This window comes from Triplophysa dalaica, chromosome 13, assembly GCF_015846415.1.
Source record: "Triplophysa dalaica isolate WHDGS20190420 chromosome 13, ASM1584641v1, whole genome shotgun sequence".
In the NCBI taxonomy this organism is placed as follows: domain Eukaryota; kingdom Metazoa; phylum Chordata; class Actinopteri; order Cypriniformes; family Nemacheilidae; genus Triplophysa; species Triplophysa dalaica.
In genome coordinates, this window is record NC_079554.1 from 2,770,212 (window position 1) to 2,789,939 (window position 19,728).

Genomic DNA, 19,728 nt, shown 5'->3' on the forward strand with positions numbered 1-19,728 from the left:
AGTGGTAAAGAAAAGACTAAGATTGAGCGACACTCGGTGCACGTGAGTAACTCTGATGCTATGCTGCTAATATTAGCGAGATTTATGCTCAGTAATTAAGTAATTAGGCTTGATGGTTGATATAGCAACTATTTTAATTATGTGTATGCCGTGAACCTGCTCATTGTGATAACACTGTCAATGGTTTTCTTAAACATACATTCTCACTTCCCACCCAGAAAAAAGTCGTTGAAAAGACGTCAGTGCCAGATGTCCAAATGTGGTTGAAAAGTGAAAGGTGAAATGACGTCATTTTGCGTCGTTGATAAAGACGTCTGTTTCCGGTCTTTGAGATATCATTTTCGGGTTGTTGAAAGACATCTATAATAAGTGTCATCTTTTAACTTCATTTTAAGCATAAATTCATTTTTATGTATTCAATTTTATATTAACTAACCCTTCTCAGTCGGAAAAGGGTGGCTTGCTCACTTCAGGTAGGTGGAGAGTTCCTGCCTCAAGTGGAGGAGTTCAAGTATCTGGGAGTCTTGTTCACGAGTGAGGGAAGGATGGAACGGGAGATTGACAGACGGATCGGTGCAGCTTCTGCAGTAATGCAGTTGCTGTACCGGTCTGTCGTGGTGAAGAAGGAGCTGAGCCGCAAGGTGAAGCTCTCGATTTACCGGTCAATCTACGTTCCTACTCTCACCTATGGTCATGAGCTGTGGGTCATGACCGAAAGGACAAGATCCCGGATACAGGCGGCCGAAATAAGCTTTCTCCGCATGGTGGCCGGGCGATCCCTTAGAGATAGGGTGAGAAGCTCGGTCACTCGGGAGGAGCTCAGGGTAGATCCGCTGCTCCTCCACATCGAGAGGGGCCAGCTGAGGTGGCTCGGGCATCTTTTCCGGATGCCCCCTGGACGCCTTCCCGGGAAGGTGTTCCGGGCATGTCCCACCGGGAGAAGACCCCGGGGAAGACCTAGGACACGCTGGAGGGACTATGTCTAATGCCCCCGGAAGAGCTGGAGGAAGTGTCTAGGGAAAGGGAAGTCTGGGCATCCCTGCTTAGACTGCTGCCCCCGTGACCCGGCCCCGGTTAAGCGGAAGAAAATGGATTGATGGATGGATGGATTTTATATTATATTATATATCTCAAAATAAGACAACTGACAAAAAGTACAACAAAACATTTATTGTCAGTTACATAACTTACAAATGATCGAAACATTTGAATAACAAAATCTAATAAGAACACGTTGGTTCGCATGGTGCCCGCTACCGCCAGATCGCCCAGGGGCATATGTGGTCTCTTATGGCTTTGCCTGTGTTGTGGTCGGTGGCCTTGCTGTCTCACATTTTGACTGCATCTGCAATGACAAAGAAAAACAAATTTTTGTTCTCAGTTTGTTACTCAAAAGGAATAATCAATTTGTTGTAAAGATGGTTCAGTTCGCATATGGCCTGCCTCGATTCGCAGTTTAGGTATATAGATTTACGGCGCCTTCCGTACAATCACATTGGACCCGGAAAAGGTATTTCATACATCACCACTTAACAACCGAAGAAGCTTGCGATGCCTTGCCTCTGTTGAAAAGACGACGAGTGTGTGCGGCTGCAATAATGGGTGGAGTGAAGCCTGCTAGATGCTATGATTTCCAGCAGCAAATAAAGGCATTTAACAGCAAGGACAGCGGCCTTTAACATTGTACGGATCAGATGTAAACAGCGCATACATGTGTGATCAGTTAATGCAGTAGGCCTACATTTAACGGAAAAGACGGTCCGTCAACTGTTGTGTGAAAGCGTGAAAGAAACTGTCCCCTCAGACTGTCCTGTGTCCTTATTTGATGATTATTACTATGATTATTATTACTTTCTTCATAATATGAATGTTATTTTGTTGTGAGCTGATGCTTTAGGTTGAGTTTAAATAAAACGGTTAAGTAAAAAGCTTTTACCTCAGATAAAGGGCTGTAGTGTGGTCCACTCAGAAGTGAGTAGGGTGCATTGCACGTGACGGTCACATGCCACAGTTTATATTCCAGGTTTCGCGGGGTTGGCACGCGCAAGCAAGCAAGCAGTACTCTTTTAATATATTTTTAATATATGACATTTTAAATTGTGTATCTATGGAAATATACCTTGCGTTATACTACTTAATGACAAAAAGTACATACATTACCACACATACTAATAAGCACACTTCCAAAATATACTTAAAGTGCTCTTTTTCCGCACACTAAATTTATCGTTGTATTCTAAAAATTCTGCTTTAGTACTACTGTTTTTAAGCCTCCGAAGAGACGGACTCTTATGTTGAAATTGTTGCTATAGTAACAGTTCCGTTCCATCTAGTAGTCAGTGTTGATGTTGCGGAGCTTTCCTGCTCCGGGAGAAGTTTATAGTTCACACTTCTTGTTTATTGATTTATGTGCTTTTAACATACTATTTATGTAGGCCTATTTAAAATTTATTTAATTACCACCTTTAACTAAGTCTTAAAAACAGGGCCGGCCCAGCCTGTGTTGGTGCCCTATGCAAGATTTTAGATTGGCTGAGTACATTTATGTTTTTAAGATTATCTCAAGTAGTAAAACATTTAATAAAAAAATTACAAAAAATATATAAAATTTGTGTACAAAAGAAGAGCACTATACGTACATAATGTAAGTGTACTTTTTATTATCTGGCTTGGCTAGATATGATTTTAATTAATACATTTTAAATTATGTTTTTTAAACATCGAGTAGGCTAAATAATGTTTAGTTTTTATGACATAGGCCTAAATTTTTTTGAAAAATATTGTGGTATCGTAAATGGACTCAATGAGTCCTTTGCCCGGTTGAATATTTGTCTTCTGTTAATCTTATAGATATGACCTTAAATAAAAATGGATTTCCTTAAGTAAACGAAAACATTAATAATTTTTAAATATGAGATTAAAAATCTTACCTGTTTCCCTTTTTTTCAAAGAGATGTGCAGCGAAGAACCTGCTCATCCAATGATCTTTTTCTTCAATGGCATCAACATTTCCTTGTCGCAGAATGAAGGCATTGGTTTTGAAATTGACTTTGTTTACAATGTGAAGTTTTCATTTTCTCAAATCCACTGCAATCGTGGCCATGCCACAAACCTTCTCCAAAATATCTTCCTTTGTGTTCAGCAGAACAAAGACACGTGTTTACATCATTCTTGAATGTATTGAGACTTCCTGTGCAATGGTTGGCGCGAATTACCGTGTTTCTCAAAATATGTAAAACAGTGATTTAATAGTGTCTCATTATTGGTTCCATGTACATGTTTGGATTATAGTCATTTATTTTTTGTCTCATCCAAACAAATCATTTGCCTTTACTAGTTCATGCATGTAATCTGCTCCGTTGAAAGCAATTATAGATGTAATGAAAAAAATTGAAGAGGTTGTGGCAAAACCTTTTCCTTGAGGTCCTCCTTACTGCTCATCTTTCTAGATATCATAAAAAATATGTGCAGGTCTCTGCTATGCATTTTGTTCATTTTGTGCCCAGCCAGTCAGTTGATGGTGTTCATAGTCCTTTTGATGCAAGCATCAATGAGCCTGAGGATATCCTGGACCCAGATTAAATGAAAGGGCTATATAAGAGGAATTTATCCATGTTCTATATAAAGCTACAGGCCAAATACCTTGTACCTTCCTCAACTATTCAGATGATTGTGGAACAAGTAGACAGTCTCAATGATGTGTGTCACCAGTACACAGTTAATCAATTTAAAAGTGCCCTGCAAGGAAATAGACAAATGAGTGAGTCAGAAATCAAAGATGTTCTCACAAGTTTCACACAGTAGCTTGCATAAATCCTGTAGTCTTGCATTCTCTAATGTTTATTCGAGAAGGTTTCTTCTAGTTTCCAGTGTTCCTGCCAGACGCATGGGCAGCCCAACAGCACAATGACCCCACAATTGCAAGATTCCTTGCGTATTGGGGTCAGCAGGTTAAACCGGGCAGACTGGAAAGGGCTAAGGGGGATTGCAAGACCTTAGAGCTTTTACAGCAGTGGGAGAAGTTTGTAGAGGAGGAAGGTGTTTTGTATCGCCAAATTGTGGAAACAGACGGGCCCAAATTAAACAGGTGCTTCTGGCTCAGAGTTTAAAGGAGGAAGTCCTCCATAAGTTACATGATGAACATGGGCATCAGGGTGTGGAGCGCACCTTCAAGTTGGTCAGAGCCAGATGTTATTGCCCTGAATTTTCCAGGACATTAAAACTTTACTGTAAGCAGTGTGAGAGATGTATTGTGGCAAAAGCACCAGTGCCAAAATTGGTAAATTCATTTTAATACACCTGAACCCCTATTTATGGGTGCAGCTGTATTAGCTCAGGTAAATGGTGGTGTGCACGCTGAACGGATGACAGAAAGGTGGTTGCGACATGATTTCTGAGGTAAATTAAACTTTGTGTAATCATGTGTCGTATTTTAGAGGCATTATGCTTTGTATATTTATATGTATTGTAATGTTCCATATAGATATGAAGGCTGTTTGCCTTGGATGAAAATTTTTTTTGCTTTCTAAGCTAGCGTTGGGCCAGGTATGTAATTTTTTCCCGGTCATTTGTAATTTTTTAAGAGGTGTGATGTTTTGAATAATTTTTATATTGAAACGATTCATACAGAGGACAATGCTGGTTTCTGCTTTTGTGGAAAGGCAAATGGGTTGTGTTCTGGCTGGAAAACAGTGGTTGTAGCTGTTGCCAGGTATGTAATATACAAACCCGATTCCAAAGAACTTGGGACTCTGTACAAATTGTGAATAAAAACAGAATGCAATGATGTGGAAGTTATAAAGAGATATCCCCTCTTCTTTTTATAACAGTCTGAAAATGTCTGGGGACTGAGGAGACAAGTTGCTCAAGTTTAGGAATAGGAATGTTGTTCCATTCTTGTCTAATACAGGCTTCTAGTTGCTCAACTGTCTTAAGTCTTCTTTGTTGCATCTTCCTCTTTATGATGGGACAAATGTTTTCTATGGAAGAAAGATCTGGACTGGAGGCTGGCCATTTAAGTACCCGGATCCTTGTTCTACGCAGCCATGATGTTGTAATTGATGCAGTGTGTGGTCCGGCATTGTCATGTTGGAAAATGCAAGGTCTTCCCTGAAAGAGACAACGTCTGGATGGGAGCATATGCTGTTCTAGAACTTGGAGATACCTTTCAGCATTGATGGTGCCTTTCTAGATGTGTAAGCTGCCCATGCTACACGCACTCATGCAACCCCATACCATGAGAGATGCAGGCTTCTGAATTGAGTGCTGATAACAACTTGGGTTGTCTTTGTTGCAACGCGACAGCAAGTTCCACCTGGGGCACGTCGACATAGCCCCTAGCTGCCCCACCATCGAGGGAAGCATGGATTCTGGAACCGGTTTGACATGAACGAGCCGAAAAGGGGGCGTTCCAGGTCTTACTCAGTTCCTCATGCACTTCCGGGAATAATGGGACCGGGGTTGGGCGCGGCTTCGAGTCGCTCTCAGACCCCAGGTACCATGTGTCCAGCCGCGAGCGCACGGCAGGGCCTTGGCCACTGTCGTCACACCCCAGGAACCAGGCGAGGTGGTGGCTGATTCTCGAAAGAAGACAACCACCTGTGACCGTAACGTCTGAATCGGGAATGGTGTGTCCACAAACGCTGCCTCAGCATGCTGGAGACTAAAACACTTGAGGCAGACATCGTGTCCATCCCCCTCCTCCATAAGGGTACCGCACCCACGAGAACAGCGGGACATGCCACGCTGGAGGAAATTAGCTCTTTTAGGAAACCACTCGAACACCTCTGGAACCACCGAGACAAGTCTCAATAAATCCTTGGTGATCCGACGGTTGCGTGATAATGTCAGACTTGAAACACCAAGGATTTAGTGACAGCCACAACACTGGATCGATGTCGGAGATCAACGTTGTTCGATGCCGCGAGAGATATTGATTGATTCTACCTTGATTCAATGTCGGTTTGCTATCTAGGAACCCACACACATTGCTTTCTATGAGGGAACGGACAAATGTGTCACAGTGACATTTTTTTGATGTTTTGATGTTGGTGTGCTATGCCTTTTGTTCTCCACACATAGCGTTGTGTGTTCTTTCCAAACAACTCAATTTTGGTTTCATCTGTCCACAGAATGTTTTGCCAGTAGTGCTGTGGAACATCCAGGTGCTCTTTTGCAAACTTCAAACGTGGTGCAATGTTTTTTTTGGACAGCAGTGGCTTCCTCCGTGGTGTCCTCCCATGAAGTCCATTCTTGTTTAATGTTTTCCTTATTGTAGATTTGTCATCAAAAATGTTAGCATGTGCCAGAGATTTCTGTAAGTGTTTAGCTGACACTCTAGGATTCTTCTTCACCTCATTGAGCATTCTGCGCTGTGCTCTTGCAGTCATCTTTACAGGACGACCACGCCTAGGGAGTGTAGCAACAGTGCTGAACTTTCTCCATTTGTAGACAATCTGTCTTACCATGGACAAATGGACATCAAGGCTTTTAGATATACTTTTGTAGCCCTTTCCAGCTTTATGTAAGTCAACAATTCTTGATCGTAGGTCTTCTGAGAGCCCTTGTCGCGAGACATGGTTCACATCAGACAACGCTTCTTCAGAACAGCAAACTCAAAACTGGTGTGTGTTTTTTATTGGACAGGCCAGCTTTAATCAACACATCCAATCTCATCACATTGACTGGACCCCAGGTTGGCTGACTCCTGGATCCAATTAGCTCTTGGAGAAGTCATTAGTCTAGGGTTTCACATACTTTTTCCACCCTGCACTATGAATGTTTACATGTTGTGTTCAATAAAAACATGAAAACGTATAATGTTTGTGCGGTATTAGTTTAAGCAGACTGTGTTTCTCTATTGTTGTGACTTAGATGAAGATCAGAACACATTTTATGACCAATTTATGAAGAAATCCAAGTAAGCCCAAAGGGTTCACATACTTTTTCTTTCAACTGTATATGCATTTGCATTAATTGTAGTGCATAGTAAAAATAATTTTGAGTGTGTTTATCAGTTTTTGATGTTGAGCGGTCTTAATATAAGCCTAAACTGGTTGGATTGTTTTAGACGGCTCAGTTGGTTTAGCATAGTAGTTTGGATGGGTTCAGTTACCTTTGCCACTTTTGGTCAGACTGGGAGGACCAGCTAAACAAGCTATTTCCATCTTATACTAGCTAAAACCAGACAACCAGATTAATCGAGATGGTTGTGCAGCTTCAAGACTTTATTTTGTATAAAAATATAGTTCATCCACTTAAGTAATAATACTCAGTAGCTATCCCCTGAGCCGTAGCACCTCAAAATGTCCCATATGTGCGAAGGCCCATTGAACAGTACTGTGAGATATGTCAAATTCAGAGGTCCATAACTTAAAAATGCTACAGTAAAAATGTCTGTTGTTTGGCTAGATGGTAGTCAAGGATACTGGGTATAACCTCTATGTAGAATTTTCATCGCACCCTTAAAGGTTTTCAAGATGAAGCACCTCAAAATGTCCCATAAGTGCGAAGGCCCATTGAACAGTACTGTGAGATATGCCAAGTTCAGGGGTCCATAACTTAAAAATGCTAGAGTAAACTGTCTGTTTTCTTGCATGATGGTAGACATCAAAACAAGGTATAACCTAGCTGTGGAACTTTGAACGCACCATCAAAGAGATACTTGTACAAAAACACAGTTCTGACAATAGACATTTTCTGTATATACAACAAGTGAAAAAAGTTTACATAAATCTATATACATGTAACTACATCGTAGAAATATAATGTGTGTTTAACGCACTGGCTAAGACCAACAGGTGTAAAATAAATTGTATAAGAGCAATGGATCAGAACATTTTTTGAAAGAAATAAATATATAGAATAAAAATAAAATATATCAATGATATAAATAATTAATTTATATAAGAGGTAAGAGAGACAGTTAATAATAGATATGCAAAGTATGACAAAACTGTGTATACTATGCTTTTTACAAATATACACGTAATTGAATTTATCACAAACCGTATTGCATGCTCTGCACTAGAATATTGCAATTTCAAACATGTAGGTACTATTGGATGTGATTAATATTCATGGAGGAGATAGGCTGCCTAAAAACTGTTCTATCAAAGTAATATTGAGAATGGTTAGGGGAGTGGGTGATGGGGTTCCACGTGAAGTTCAATGTCATCTCAAGGGGCATTCGGCATGTTTTGACTCAGACTCAGCCTCGTGGATTTAGCCCTATTCATGGAGGAGAGCGGGGACGAAACCCAGATAGCACACGTACGTTTGGCCGACGTCGGCCTAAAAGCGGGACGTCGGGCCCCCTACCAAACACATCGAATTAATATCGGCCAGGCATAGGCGGATAATTCAGTCAGTTAGAGCTCTAACCAGCTCTCCGTTACATCGGCTTTGGGTCGCCTCATTACCGCAAGCTGATGCCGCTCTTATCTATTTGTGCATGAACATTCATCTTTTTGCTACCCAGCATGCCTCGATTCTTCTTAAGTTCACTAAACACAAATTAATTTTCTTTCAATCAAGCTGCATTTTCTCTGTATTTGCTCGAAAACCTCTATTTTGCATCTTCTTTCTTACTCTCCGGCCCGATCTCCCTTACATATAACGTTGTCTTATAAATATTCAACATATAATTTTCGTACTGAGCATAAGCTTAAACTAGTATCTATTATGTTCAGGATATCTTTGATCTGAAAAGTTACTAGTATGTAATGAATAAGTACTAGTATCTAATGGAATAGGTACTAATGACTAAACAATAAGTACTAGTAGCCTAAAAATAGATACTAGTAAACCTCAAGGGTTAAATGACAAAATGGCTTGCCATACACCTCTCCTAAACGCTCAACGCATGAACTGAAGATGAGTGCCAAAATAACGTCAACTTCACAACAGAGAGTGTCAAAATAAAAGTCCCCCAAAATCGTGTAAACAAAAGATCTTGCAAATTACACAAAAAAACAGAATGCAATAAAATTTATTGAGATGAGGATTTTAGTGAATATTCAGTAAATGTCTACATTACAAGTATTATGTTTTAACCCGTTACATTAGCGATGCTGCATTATACAACATGCATCATTCATTAAACCCCAACTCTCACAACATATTATCAGCTTTAAAAAACACCAAACACATTTTGTTTGAATCTGGATGTTAAATGATATGGAGGGATTAGGTTATCAAGCCAGTATCGATTTACTACAATTTATGTATTGTTTAAACAAAGTAACACAGATATTTAAATTATTGAGTTGACACAATACAGTGTAAGTCTGCACAACTCATCAAATGTTTGAGCGCAGCTGTCGGAAGCAATAAACAAATGTGGGTGCATATGTTAATTTTATGCAGTCGAGGATCGTTTGGCGTTTGGCAATTTCACAGGAAAAATTTTCCGATTTGCCTTTACAGTAACCTATTTGTGATACATTTACCCTCCAGACCTGCAGGTGGCGTTGCAGTGGCTGTGATGATACATGACGACCGCGGTAGAAGCAGTCGCGCTGTAAATGGCTACCTCCATGTCCTGGATGTGGGACTTAAAAGATTATTCGACAAAAATAACGTCGATTTGCTGAAATCATTGAGATTAGAGTCATATCATATATTACGACGGTAAGATCGTTTAATAGTTATATATGAAAGGAGATTGAATGAACGAATATTTAATGTAACCCTGTTCGAATGTGTTTAAATCGCGATTCTGTCTCTGGCGTTTAATGGATAGTAATGTGATACGTAACGTTACTTTAGTAATATGTGACACATGGAGTCATACAATGACATTTTATGCCTTTTTTAAGTTTACGGTTGACGATCTGCAGTTAAAAGGGATTATAATTATCTAACGTTAACCAGAAAACCAAAAATTCTTGGTAGTATCAAATATGTAATGGTTTTACCCTTGTGGGTGAATCAAGACATGTTACATATACATACAAATCTGAAATGATATTTTTTTATATAATGACTTAAGGGAAGTATTACTCCATCATTAAGGCAGTTTTTTGCTGTTTTGTTGTAAAAAATAAAGAATATAAGTCCACTCACTTAAAATGCTTTTAATATATTCAGTGTTTTGTAGTATCTGCACAGTGATTGCAGTCCAGCGGTGGACTCTTTCGTACAGTCCAGTTTGGTATAAGCTATCACGTCCTCCCAAATGAGGGACGGAAAAGAGAACTCAAACTCCACCCCTGGAAGTTTTGCCACAAATCTGGACCACATTAAGCCATGCTGGTACTGGGATAAAAAGGATTTAGCCCACACCCCATCCCAGTCTGACGGCCTTGACCCGGCCACGGAAGCCCGGTACAGGCGAGAGGGAGCCAGGTTCATATTCGATGTCGGAACTCGTCTTGGGCTGTATCCTTTCAATGCATTTTTAAATAATAACATTTTATTCCAATGAGTGAATATGATTTGTCACGGTTATGTAGCCATTTCTTTCTCCTAGTAAGCTTTTATATGTTCTTAATACTATCCTTAACCGACTTTTAAGACATTATGATACTTTGGCGACTGGGATAACATATTTTCATCGGTTTTACATGTTTCATTCTTTTAAACAGTTTCCAAGATACGTAAGTAATACAGGCTTTTCTATATAGTGAATACCGAATTACAATAGAAAATACTTTTTCTGAATTAGAAAAAGCAATAAGGCAGCGTGTGGCAACCAAAAACTATAAATGAAGTGCATTGGCTTTTCTCCAAAGGTTACCGGGGCTTGCTGTCTTTTCTTGGCTGGAAAAGTTGAAGAAACCCCTAAGAAGTGTAAGGACATCATTAAAACAGCTCGCAGTCTGCTCAACGATGTGCAGTTTGCCCAGTTTGGAGATGATCCAAAGGTTTGCAACCCATTCAAGACACAATTGATCGGTCTTGCTATGTCCCAGCTGTATTCATCCATTGTGTTTTATGAAACGTCTCTACAGGAGGAGGTCATGGTCTTGGAAAGAATTTTGCTGCAGACAATCAAGTTCGATTTACAAGTGGAGCACCCATATCAGTTTCTGCTGCGCTATGCCAAACAACTGAAAGGTAATTTTGAGCCAGTCGATCAACTTTTACAAGTCTGTCTGTTTTATTTCATCTTATTGCTTCTTACCGTTATTACTGCTTTTTAAATTATACATTGACAAGTCAACATTCATTTGTGCTGGAGCTCACCTTATGGTTTAATTTTCAGGTGATAAGAACAAAGTTCAGAAGCTTGTGCAGATGGCTTGGACTTTTGTCAATGACAGGTCTGTTTAACTTTGACTGTAGGTACAGGTGTATTTTTAGCATATATGCTTTGGTTTAAATAAAATTGTTGAAATTATGAAACATTTGAAACATTGTATCACTCCCAGATCTTCAGCTTTTGACATATGGTATCATTTTGTTTTGTTGGAGTACACAGTTTTAGTGGAAAAAAAAGATATTTGAGTTAAAAAAAAAAATTGAAGTTTGGTGTGTTCATTTTAGATGCCAGCATTTTTATTTCTAATAAGCTTCAAAAGAATGCAAAACAGCCAAAGTGTGTTTTTTTCCATTAATTATCATTTTATTTTCATGTGCTAGCAGTCTCTGCACAATGCTGTCGCTACAATGGGAGCCAGAGATCATAGCAGTGGCGGTCATGTACCTTGCTGGCCGTCTTTGTAAGTTTGACATCCAGGAGTGGACGTCTAAGCAGTCGTCCCGCCGGTGGTGGGAGCAGTTTGTACAGGACGTGCCAGTTGAGCTGCTGGAGGGTAAGAGATTACATCACATGTATAAATATTCAGCACCGAGGCTAATCAGACACACTGAGATGTTCTTCTTAAACGTTTTTCTGTGTTTTTGGATCACGTCTAAGTTTACCGTGAGCTGGTTTGTCATTTCCCTACCTTTCACCTTGTTTTCTTTAGACATCTGCCACCAGATCTTGGACTTGTACTCTCAGGGTAAACAGCCAATACCCCAGCAGCCTCAAATTCAGGAGAAAGAGAAGCCGCCGCCACCACCTCCTGTGGCCCCACCCAGCCAGCCGGCTGGACCGAACCCACCCGTTCAAACTCCCTCAAAGAAAAACTCCCCCCAGGCCAGCCCACCCGCCAAGATTAAACGGCAACACGTGAGTTAAACACTTATTATGAGAAGAAATACATTCTTTCGTATAACATTGCTGACTTAGTCCTGTCTGACAGATTGCTGTGTGTTAGTTCTGGAAATCTGATTGGTTTTCAGGTTTATTAAAGAAGCTTTGTTTCGCAGAGAACACAAAATCAATGTGTTTGGGCTTCCACATGTGAAAACTCTTGTGGCATTCTGTTGTATATTGCCATCATTGCCCACTAGGGAATTTGTACCAATCCCAAATCACATTCTGTTTGGTTACTAAAATAAATAATGATTTAAATCCAGTGGAGATGCACTGATATATCGGCCAATAATCGGTATCGGTCGAGATAAGGAATTTTTAACACTATCGGCCGATATAAACTGTCCATGAAAAGAGGACGCAATGAATTTGTGCTCTGTTTATATAAAATGTCAAGAAACATCACCATGTTTGATGTTCAATATTAATAGTCATTATATAAATTAATAACATTCAGAAAGTTAAGAAATATTAATTTACCCTTTAGACTTTAGTATATGCGAGTTATTAAACCACCACACTATCGGATTGGTAGATATAATCACGAAAAATGTCGATGCATCTCTAAAGTCCAGTGTGATGTACCAAAACGTGGCATACCAGTGTAAAAATAAATGATAAATGAATTTTTTAAAGGTTTATTTGTTTCATTTTTTTTTGTAGGTTTCACCTAAGGAAGAACCTAAAGCTCCACCAGGTACGACACACAAGTGTTTAATGGTGTCAAACGAATTATTTCACATTATTTCATAATTAATGGTCAATCTTTTTGTGTTTTTGTTTCAGAGCAAGTTGGGTGCAAGATACCACGGTTGGAGAGTCCCATGCCTCCTCCACCTGCTTCCCAACCACCAGGTAGGACTTTCTGTGTTTTTTCATGCTCATCGTAAATCAAAAATCGCAGTGATCCTATTTCTGGCTGCAGCTAACATCTATTTTGATATTTGTTTTTTCTGTTAATTGGTTCTTCAGTAGATTAAATAATGCATATCTTGGCCAATGTTTTAGAATGTAGAAAAATGGTTAAATTTTGAAAGCAAGTTTTGTTCGACATGTTTGACTTCTTTAAAATAACCTTTCTCAAGGATATCCTATGTTCACTCCACAAAGACCTGATCAATAATAAAAAATGTGTGTTGAATACTGTTGGAATTATTATTTTTGGTATATCATTTATCTTAATAGACGTCACCGTTTTGGCTTTTTTTAGTTAATAGGTTTGGAGTAATCATGTTCACTCAACTCATTCAGACCATAATATCTGTCCTCATATAGATCGCAAGGCTCCATCTGCCATTCCTGCACCACCTGCTGAAGCAGAACCTGCCACGTCTGCTGAAATGGACCCTGCGCAGGGGCCGGCTCCTCCTCTGCCACACGGGGCCCCGCCTCCTTTACCTCACCGCCCACCTCCCCCACCCCCTTCCAGCTATATCATGGGAATGTCCACGTCCAGCTCGTACATGTCAGGGGAAGGATATCAGAGTCTGCAGTCCATGATGAAAACCGAAGGGCCCTCGTATGCACCCATGCCCCCTTCGTACGGTCTGCCATACCACCCGCACGTCTACCCACATCAAAACCCTCCACCTCCAGGTCCTCCACCTCCAACCACATACCCCCCTCCCAACCTGCCCCCGCCCACCCCATCATACCCCCCTCCGGGATACAACCCCAGCTACCCGCCTCCACGCATGCCACCGGGTCACACTGTGCCGCCTCCTGTTATGGGCTTGCCGCCCACCGGGTACCCACCTCCCCCTGGGCAACCCCAGGTGCCCCTGCCACCCCACGGCATGCCACCTGTGGCCGGAATGAACAGAGGAAGTTGGATGAGATGAGATATAATGCAGTCACAGTCCTCCGCTCGCTCAAACACCCTCTGAGGATTAAGGCTCATAATATATGTGCCTGACAAACCGTTTGAAAGACTCGCCGTCTGTATCGAATGCAGATATCACAGGAAGGTACAGACTTTGCAGCTGCCAAGGTGCACTGTCCTTGAATTGGAACATCAAGTAGTCCACAGATTTCTGCTTTGGTTCAGGGTTTCCCCATTCTGTAAATTGATCTCTGGAATTTAAGGAATAGTTCTCTCAGAAATCCCTCATGTTGTTTCAAACTCTCGGTAACTCACAAACAGAGAACTTTGAAGACTCGGCTCTGTATAACAGCTCTTCATAGTGAATATGTCTTTCAAGCTTTGAATAACAAAAGCAGAAGACATCTCAAAGTTTTATTGAGAGACACGGAAGAACGAATGGCATTCAATGCTGTGGACTTTCAGATGATGTAAAATATTACACATGAGACGCGCTTATGATGCTTTGCCGAGCACTATGAACGGTTGCTGTATGGAAAAAATCATTCAAAATATTTGTTAAACAGCACGTGGGATTTTGACAACATGAGGGACAGTCTAGTTTTAATTTTCAAGTGAACTATTTCTTTAAATGATTCTTGTTATTCTCATCACCACTTACATTCCAATTTAATCTATGAATGAATTATGAAGTTTTGGTTGTACAAACAAGTTTATTCTATTTTTCCTTAATGTAAGACTTTTCTTTTGCTTTGGAATTGCTGTGTTGCAGAATTTTGTGTATTTTCTTATCAAGATGGGGAAAAAACAACAAATCGTCATTAGCAGTCCTTGTATGCAGATGCGTTTCTAGCATCTTTGACTGATGTAAGGGTCAGGTGGGCCCATTCATTGACACACAGTTTCAAAGTTTTTCTATATGTGCCTTAGTTTGTTTAGCAGTTGATTGGCAGGGTACAGCACCACCCTCATATGTGTTCTTTAGGCTGTTAATAAAGTCATTTTTCTCCTGGATTTGATTTGTGTCTCTTCTGTTATAATTGAAATATTCAGGGTTCAATACAATAGTGGTCACCCAAAATGTTGTATACAAGCAAGAGCTGCGTCCAAATTGGCCCTCGGTCTCCTATTTAGTGCACTATATTGGTGTCTGCTATTTTGTAGCGTTGTCTGTATTCTGAGTCAACTACTTCTACCCTACATCCTACTACTTTTTACCCACAATCCGCTCTGATTTTGAGTGTCCATATGATGGAAGGCCTGATTAAAATCAGTTGGAGGACACTGACCGTTAATGCTAGGAATGTAGGTTCATACACTAGTTGATCTTGTTGACAGTTATTTTCTGCTTTTAAAGTGTATAATTCATCTTCAAAATTACAGTTCTGTCATTATTTACACGCCCTCTTATCATTTCAAACCTGTATGACTTTCTTTATATTGCATATGGAACATGTTGTTTTATTTCCCAGTGCAGTGTTATTTTCAAATTTGTGACCCTGGACCACAAAACCATAAAGTCATAAGAAGCACGGGTACATTTGTAGCAATAGCCAACAACAATACATTGTATATTTTTCTTTTATGTCAAAAATCATAAGGAAGTTAAGGAAAGATCATTTTCCATGAAGATATTTTATTTAATTGCCTACCGTACATAAATAAAAACTTTATTTTTGTGAGTGGATGCAGCAAAATCGCAAATAAAAATGACTGGAAACAGCTCACAATCTTCACTCGCTTATGCCCACTCTTTGGGAATTACCCACTCAAATTTGGTATCTATGTAAAGCTTTGAATTTCTGCTTTGGGGTTCATCTGCTCTCCACAACATCATTACAGCGGTAAGCCAACAGAGAGCATTTAAACAAACCTGTTTCTTCTTAGCAACGGCCTGCTACAGCGCCTCAGATGGACAACTTTACAAGCCATTATCTCAATATTTTTATTTTTGCACCCTCCAAATCTAGACTTTGCATCAGTGCATCATGCATCAATGGAAAGCTTATTTATTCAGATGATGCATAAATCTCAGTATATAAAAATATGGAAAATATGTCCGTTGACTGGTCAGCTACAGCAGTAACAACAAATGACATTAAAACTTAGGCTTCAGATTTCTCTGTGTTGTCTTGTGGGCTTTGGGAATACTCACTGTCACCATGGTTGCTTTTGCCCGGCACTGTTTCCCGTGAAATTATTTTGTACATGACAGGGAAGAGAACTGATGTGAAGACGGATGTGCCAAATGCCAAGTACATCAACAACGGCAAATGACCCAGCAAAAAGCCAACCAAAGCTGGCAGGACCATCTCACCAAGTGCTGCTCCCACCACGAACACTGCAGCTGAACGCCCCGTCACCGTTGTGTACTGCTCCACCCATGAAATCCCACTGGGAAAGATGGTAGACATCGAGATACCAAGTAGAGCAGAGCAGGTCCAAAACACAGGGTCATTCCGGCTAAAAATGACCAGCAGCAGTGAGGAAACTGTAGTGCCCACTAGACAAAGCAAGATCAAGGTGCCTGGGCGAAGACAAGCTGCAATGAAGATGGCCAGACCACGGCCAACGGCAAATGTTCCCCAGAAGAGGGAATTTAGCCCCGCTGCCTGTGCCTGATCCATGCCAGCGTAGTCTTTGGCGTATGTGAATATAAAAGACCCATATGCTACCCCACTTCCAACGTAGAAGAAAAAGAACATGGAGAGCAGAAATATGAGAGTGTTGTGGCGTTTGGAGAACACCTGCTTTCCATTGGCTGTCTTATTTCGATTTGAGATCGGCGAACTGCGAAAGTACAGGATGAAAAAGGAGATTGACACCAATAAAATAAACACCCCAATAACAACGTACGCCCACATAGATGTGGGAAAAGATCTTGTGAAATGGATTGTGCTGGTGGAGTTTTCAGACATTGCAGTTGCATCGGTGGACACATTTTTGCCAGGCTTGTGACCAAAAAGCAACTTGGCTATTATTGGGGAGACAAATGCCCCTGCGGCAAAGCTGAAATGAAAAGCCTGCAGGTGCGGTCCGGCCTGCTCTCCCCACGTGTCCAGTATGAGAACATTACCACCTGTAAAGGACCAGAGAGCGGTGTTAATGTTTCAACTTATTTTTAAACCATGATTCAGACAGTACTGTATATTCAAACTGTTACCGGGTTAATGCATTTCGTGCAATATTTTTTCTAAGCTGCAATCCGTAACTTCTTTGAAAATAAACAAAAATCCATTCTTGAGCAAATACATAAAATCAGTATGTGTGATCGGCATCATGAGATACTGAACAGAGCGATCAACAAGATTTGCCACTTCCAGTCGAGGAGCTGTCGTGTTTTAAACAAAAGGAGCAACCAGAAACACTCCCTGATAGCAAAAGGACATCTAGGAGACGTCTATTTGAAGTCTGCATTTACACAGCCAAGGTGTTTTTTGGAATAAACATGAAACACATCACAATTCAGTTCCTAGAGGGCCAGAGAACAGCAGGGTTGGACATTTGATCCTGCTTTTCCTGATAGCACCCATACATCTAGGAGACGTCTATTTGACATTCTGCATTTACCTCTGCAAGACGTTTCTTTTTGATTGTTGGCAATCTGCAATACGTCTCTGAGATGTTTTTTCTGATGTCATATAGATATCTATACGTTTTTTGTAAGATGTTTATGAATTATAATGTACGCAAAACTGCCTTTTCTGAGACATTTATCAGATTTTTTTACAGGAGATGTTTTCCAGATCTCCAGATCTTTAGCAGACATCTTACAGATCCACCTGTGCTTTCTGGGTTATATCTATTCACAATATATGTAAGCTTTTGATAATGATTTATGAATAGAGCTGTCGGGTCGAATTTTACAGGAAATGTGGGTTTGACATAACAAAAGATTAGTGCATAAAATATCCTGCAACTTTGTTTCATGCACACAGTAAGTTACGGACCGCAGCTTTTTTTCAGTATAGGGGGCATTACAGAACATTGTCAATAGGTACATTCGATTGTTATAAGAAATGAGCTTTTACCCGTATCTATAACTCCCATTGACACCCCCACACTGGATATCAGAGCAGTGAGGAGCCAAGCATTTTTACAGAATGGAGTCCCAAACATCCCAGATGATGTGATAAACAACGACAAGCCTGCAGAGATCATTCAGCTTTAATTGAATGGTGGTAAGTGGTTCATATTTACAACATAATTAACATTTTAACATCATTTGAAAACCTTACCCAGTAACATATGAGGGTTGACAACGTCGAACAGAATCCCTCCTAACAAAGAGCCCCCAGCATATCCTGCTGAGCGACCCACAAATATATAGGACAAATTACTAATGTTTTTGTTGACAATAATAGCCAGGTCTTCAAGGGTAGGTCCCAGTACAGAGATGGCCATTCCCTGAAATCACACCAAAGAAAAATATGTCCTTTTTATATCACCATATACTAATCATAGGTCAGAGTTCACAGACATAAGGTGTCGAAATAAACAATTCCAACTTTACAAACTAAATTATTTTGTCACAATGTTATTGTTCAATATATTCAAAATATTCCAAAAGTTATAAGGTACGGTAGAAATGATGGACTTGTATGGCTATACGTAAATGTAACTTACTAAATGACGTCTACATATAGCAGCCACATGTTTGCTCATCCGCAGATATTAAGCAGACATGGACGTAACTGAATCTGGTGATCAATATCTACTTTCATCTGTACAAGAACAACGCAATTTTTATTTTTTAGATTATGATTTACTGAAAAAAATATTCCCGCTAAATGAATATAAACAGCCTTACCAGAACAAGCGCTGATGCGTACAGGGTCATGCTGACAAACCATCGCCAGCAGTCACTCTTGTGACGTGCGGGACGAACTACATCAACATTTTGGGATCCCCGTAACTCTTTAAACTCTTCAGTGCTGTCTTGTTGTTCCTTTTCAAACTGCTTCTCTTCCATTGTTAGCATGATCACACAAGTGCGATGACGACAATACATTTATTGAATGCTTCAAAATGACCAAAGTTTATCATGCCATAAAATATTATAACGTCGCTATATCACACAGTCTGGTTTATCATTACTTTAAAGTATCAGATAATAACGCAACGGTTACTAAATCACAATTTGCATTCAACGAGTTAGAATACTACGCAAAATAGGTTAAATAAAAAAACACCATAACTGATCAAATGAACTTTGTTGAACTTTGTTTGTCCATCCGCTATTAGCACCCCCGATGGCACAGATAGCCGACGTCTGTAAAATGCCTGCCAAAGATCTGGAGATCTGAAAAACGTCTGATAAACATCTCAGGAAAAGGAAGTTTTGTATACATTTTGAATCACCAACATCTTAAATACAGTCTGTCTATATTGCATGAGATGAGTTCGTCTTAGAGACGTATTGCGGATGCACAAACATAAAAAATATTGCAGATAAACAAAAAACGTATAGATGTCAATATGACATCAGAAAAAACATCTCAGAGACGTATTGCAGATTAGCAAACAATCAAAAAGAAACTTCTTGCAGATGTAAAGGCAGACATCAAATAGACGTCTCCCAGATGTACGTGTGCTACCAAGGACTGTTCCCCATAATTTCCAGTGGTGGAGATTGAGTATAGTCGCATGTTAAATGATTTAGTATTAAATTAGTCAGGGGTGGCCTTTAACAACAACTACAATCAGGCTAAAATACACTACAAGACTTTTGTTCAGATTTTGCCCAGATTTTCAGTCTGGA

The 19,728-nt window shown here is 40.0% G+C and overlaps 2 protein-coding genes across 4 annotated transcripts; one reads left to right on the top strand and one right to left on the bottom strand.

Moving 5' to 3' along the window:
• Positions 1-9,503: 9,503 nt before the first annotated feature.
• ccnk (cyclin K) lies at positions 9,504-14,981 on the top strand. Of its 3 annotated transcripts, none has more exons than XM_056765258.1 (11): positions 9,504-9,630; positions 10,090-10,380; positions 10,517-10,598; positions 10,734-10,865; positions 10,953-11,058; positions 11,207-11,264; positions 11,584-11,756; positions 11,913-12,118; positions 12,809-12,842; positions 12,932-13,000; positions 13,421-14,981. In XM_056765258.1, the coding sequence occupies exons 2-11, from the start codon at positions 10,178-10,180 to the stop codon at positions 13,984-13,986; spliced, it is 1,629 nt and encodes a 542-aa protein (XP_056621236.1). In that variant the 5' UTR covers positions 9,504-9,630; positions 10,090-10,177; the 3' UTR covers positions 13,987-14,981. The 3 variants fall into 3 exon arrangements, with proteins under 3 accessions (XP_056621236.1, XP_056621238.1, XP_056621239.1); XM_056765260.1 differs by having other exon boundaries at positions 9,508-9,630; positions 10,100-10,380; XM_056765261.1 differs by lacking the exon at positions 9,504-9,630 and having other exon boundaries at positions 10,092-10,380; positions 11,587-11,756.
• A 1,091-nt stretch (positions 14,982-16,072) lies between these two features.
• On the bottom strand, positions 16,073-19,089 carry LOC130434507 (sodium-dependent glucose transporter 1-like). The gene is made up of 4 exons (XM_056764704.1): positions 18,778-19,089; positions 18,206-18,374; positions 17,999-18,115; positions 16,073-17,046 (listed from the first exon to the last, which is right to left on the bottom strand). The coding sequence occupies exons 1-4, from the start codon at positions 18,976-18,978 to the stop codon at positions 16,073-16,075; spliced, it is 1,461 nt and encodes a 486-aa protein (XP_056620682.1). The 5' UTR covers positions 18,979-19,089.
• Between the last annotated feature and the right edge of the window lie 639 nt (positions 19,090-19,728).

Excerpts from the sequence above, each read along its gene's own strand:
- ccnk (XM_056765258.1), top strand. The coding sequence starts at position 10,178 with ATGAGGGACGGAAAAGAGAACTCAAACTCCACCCCTGGAAGTTTTGCC. Across the intron at positions 10,599-10,733 it reads TTAAACAGTTTCCAAGATAC|GTTACCGGGGCTTGCTGTCT; the intron begins GTAAGTAATACA and ends TTTTCTCCAAAG. Across the intron at positions 11,265-11,583 it reads TGGACTTTTGTCAATGACAG|CAGTCTCTGCACAATGCTGT; the intron begins GTCTGTTTAACT and ends TTCATGTGCTAG.
- LOC130434507 (XM_056764704.1), bottom strand. The coding sequence starts at position 18,978 with ATGTATTGTCGTCATCGCACTTGTGTGATCATGCTAACAATGGAAGAG. Across the intron at positions 18,375-18,777 it reads ACGCATCAGCGCTTGTTCTG|GGAATGGCCATCTCTGTACT; the intron begins GTAAGGCTGTTT and ends GTGTGATTTCAG. Across the intron at positions 18,116-18,205 it reads CAACCCTCATATGTTACTGG|GCTTGTCGTTGTTTATCACA; the intron begins GTAAGGTTTTCA and ends TGATCTCTGCAG.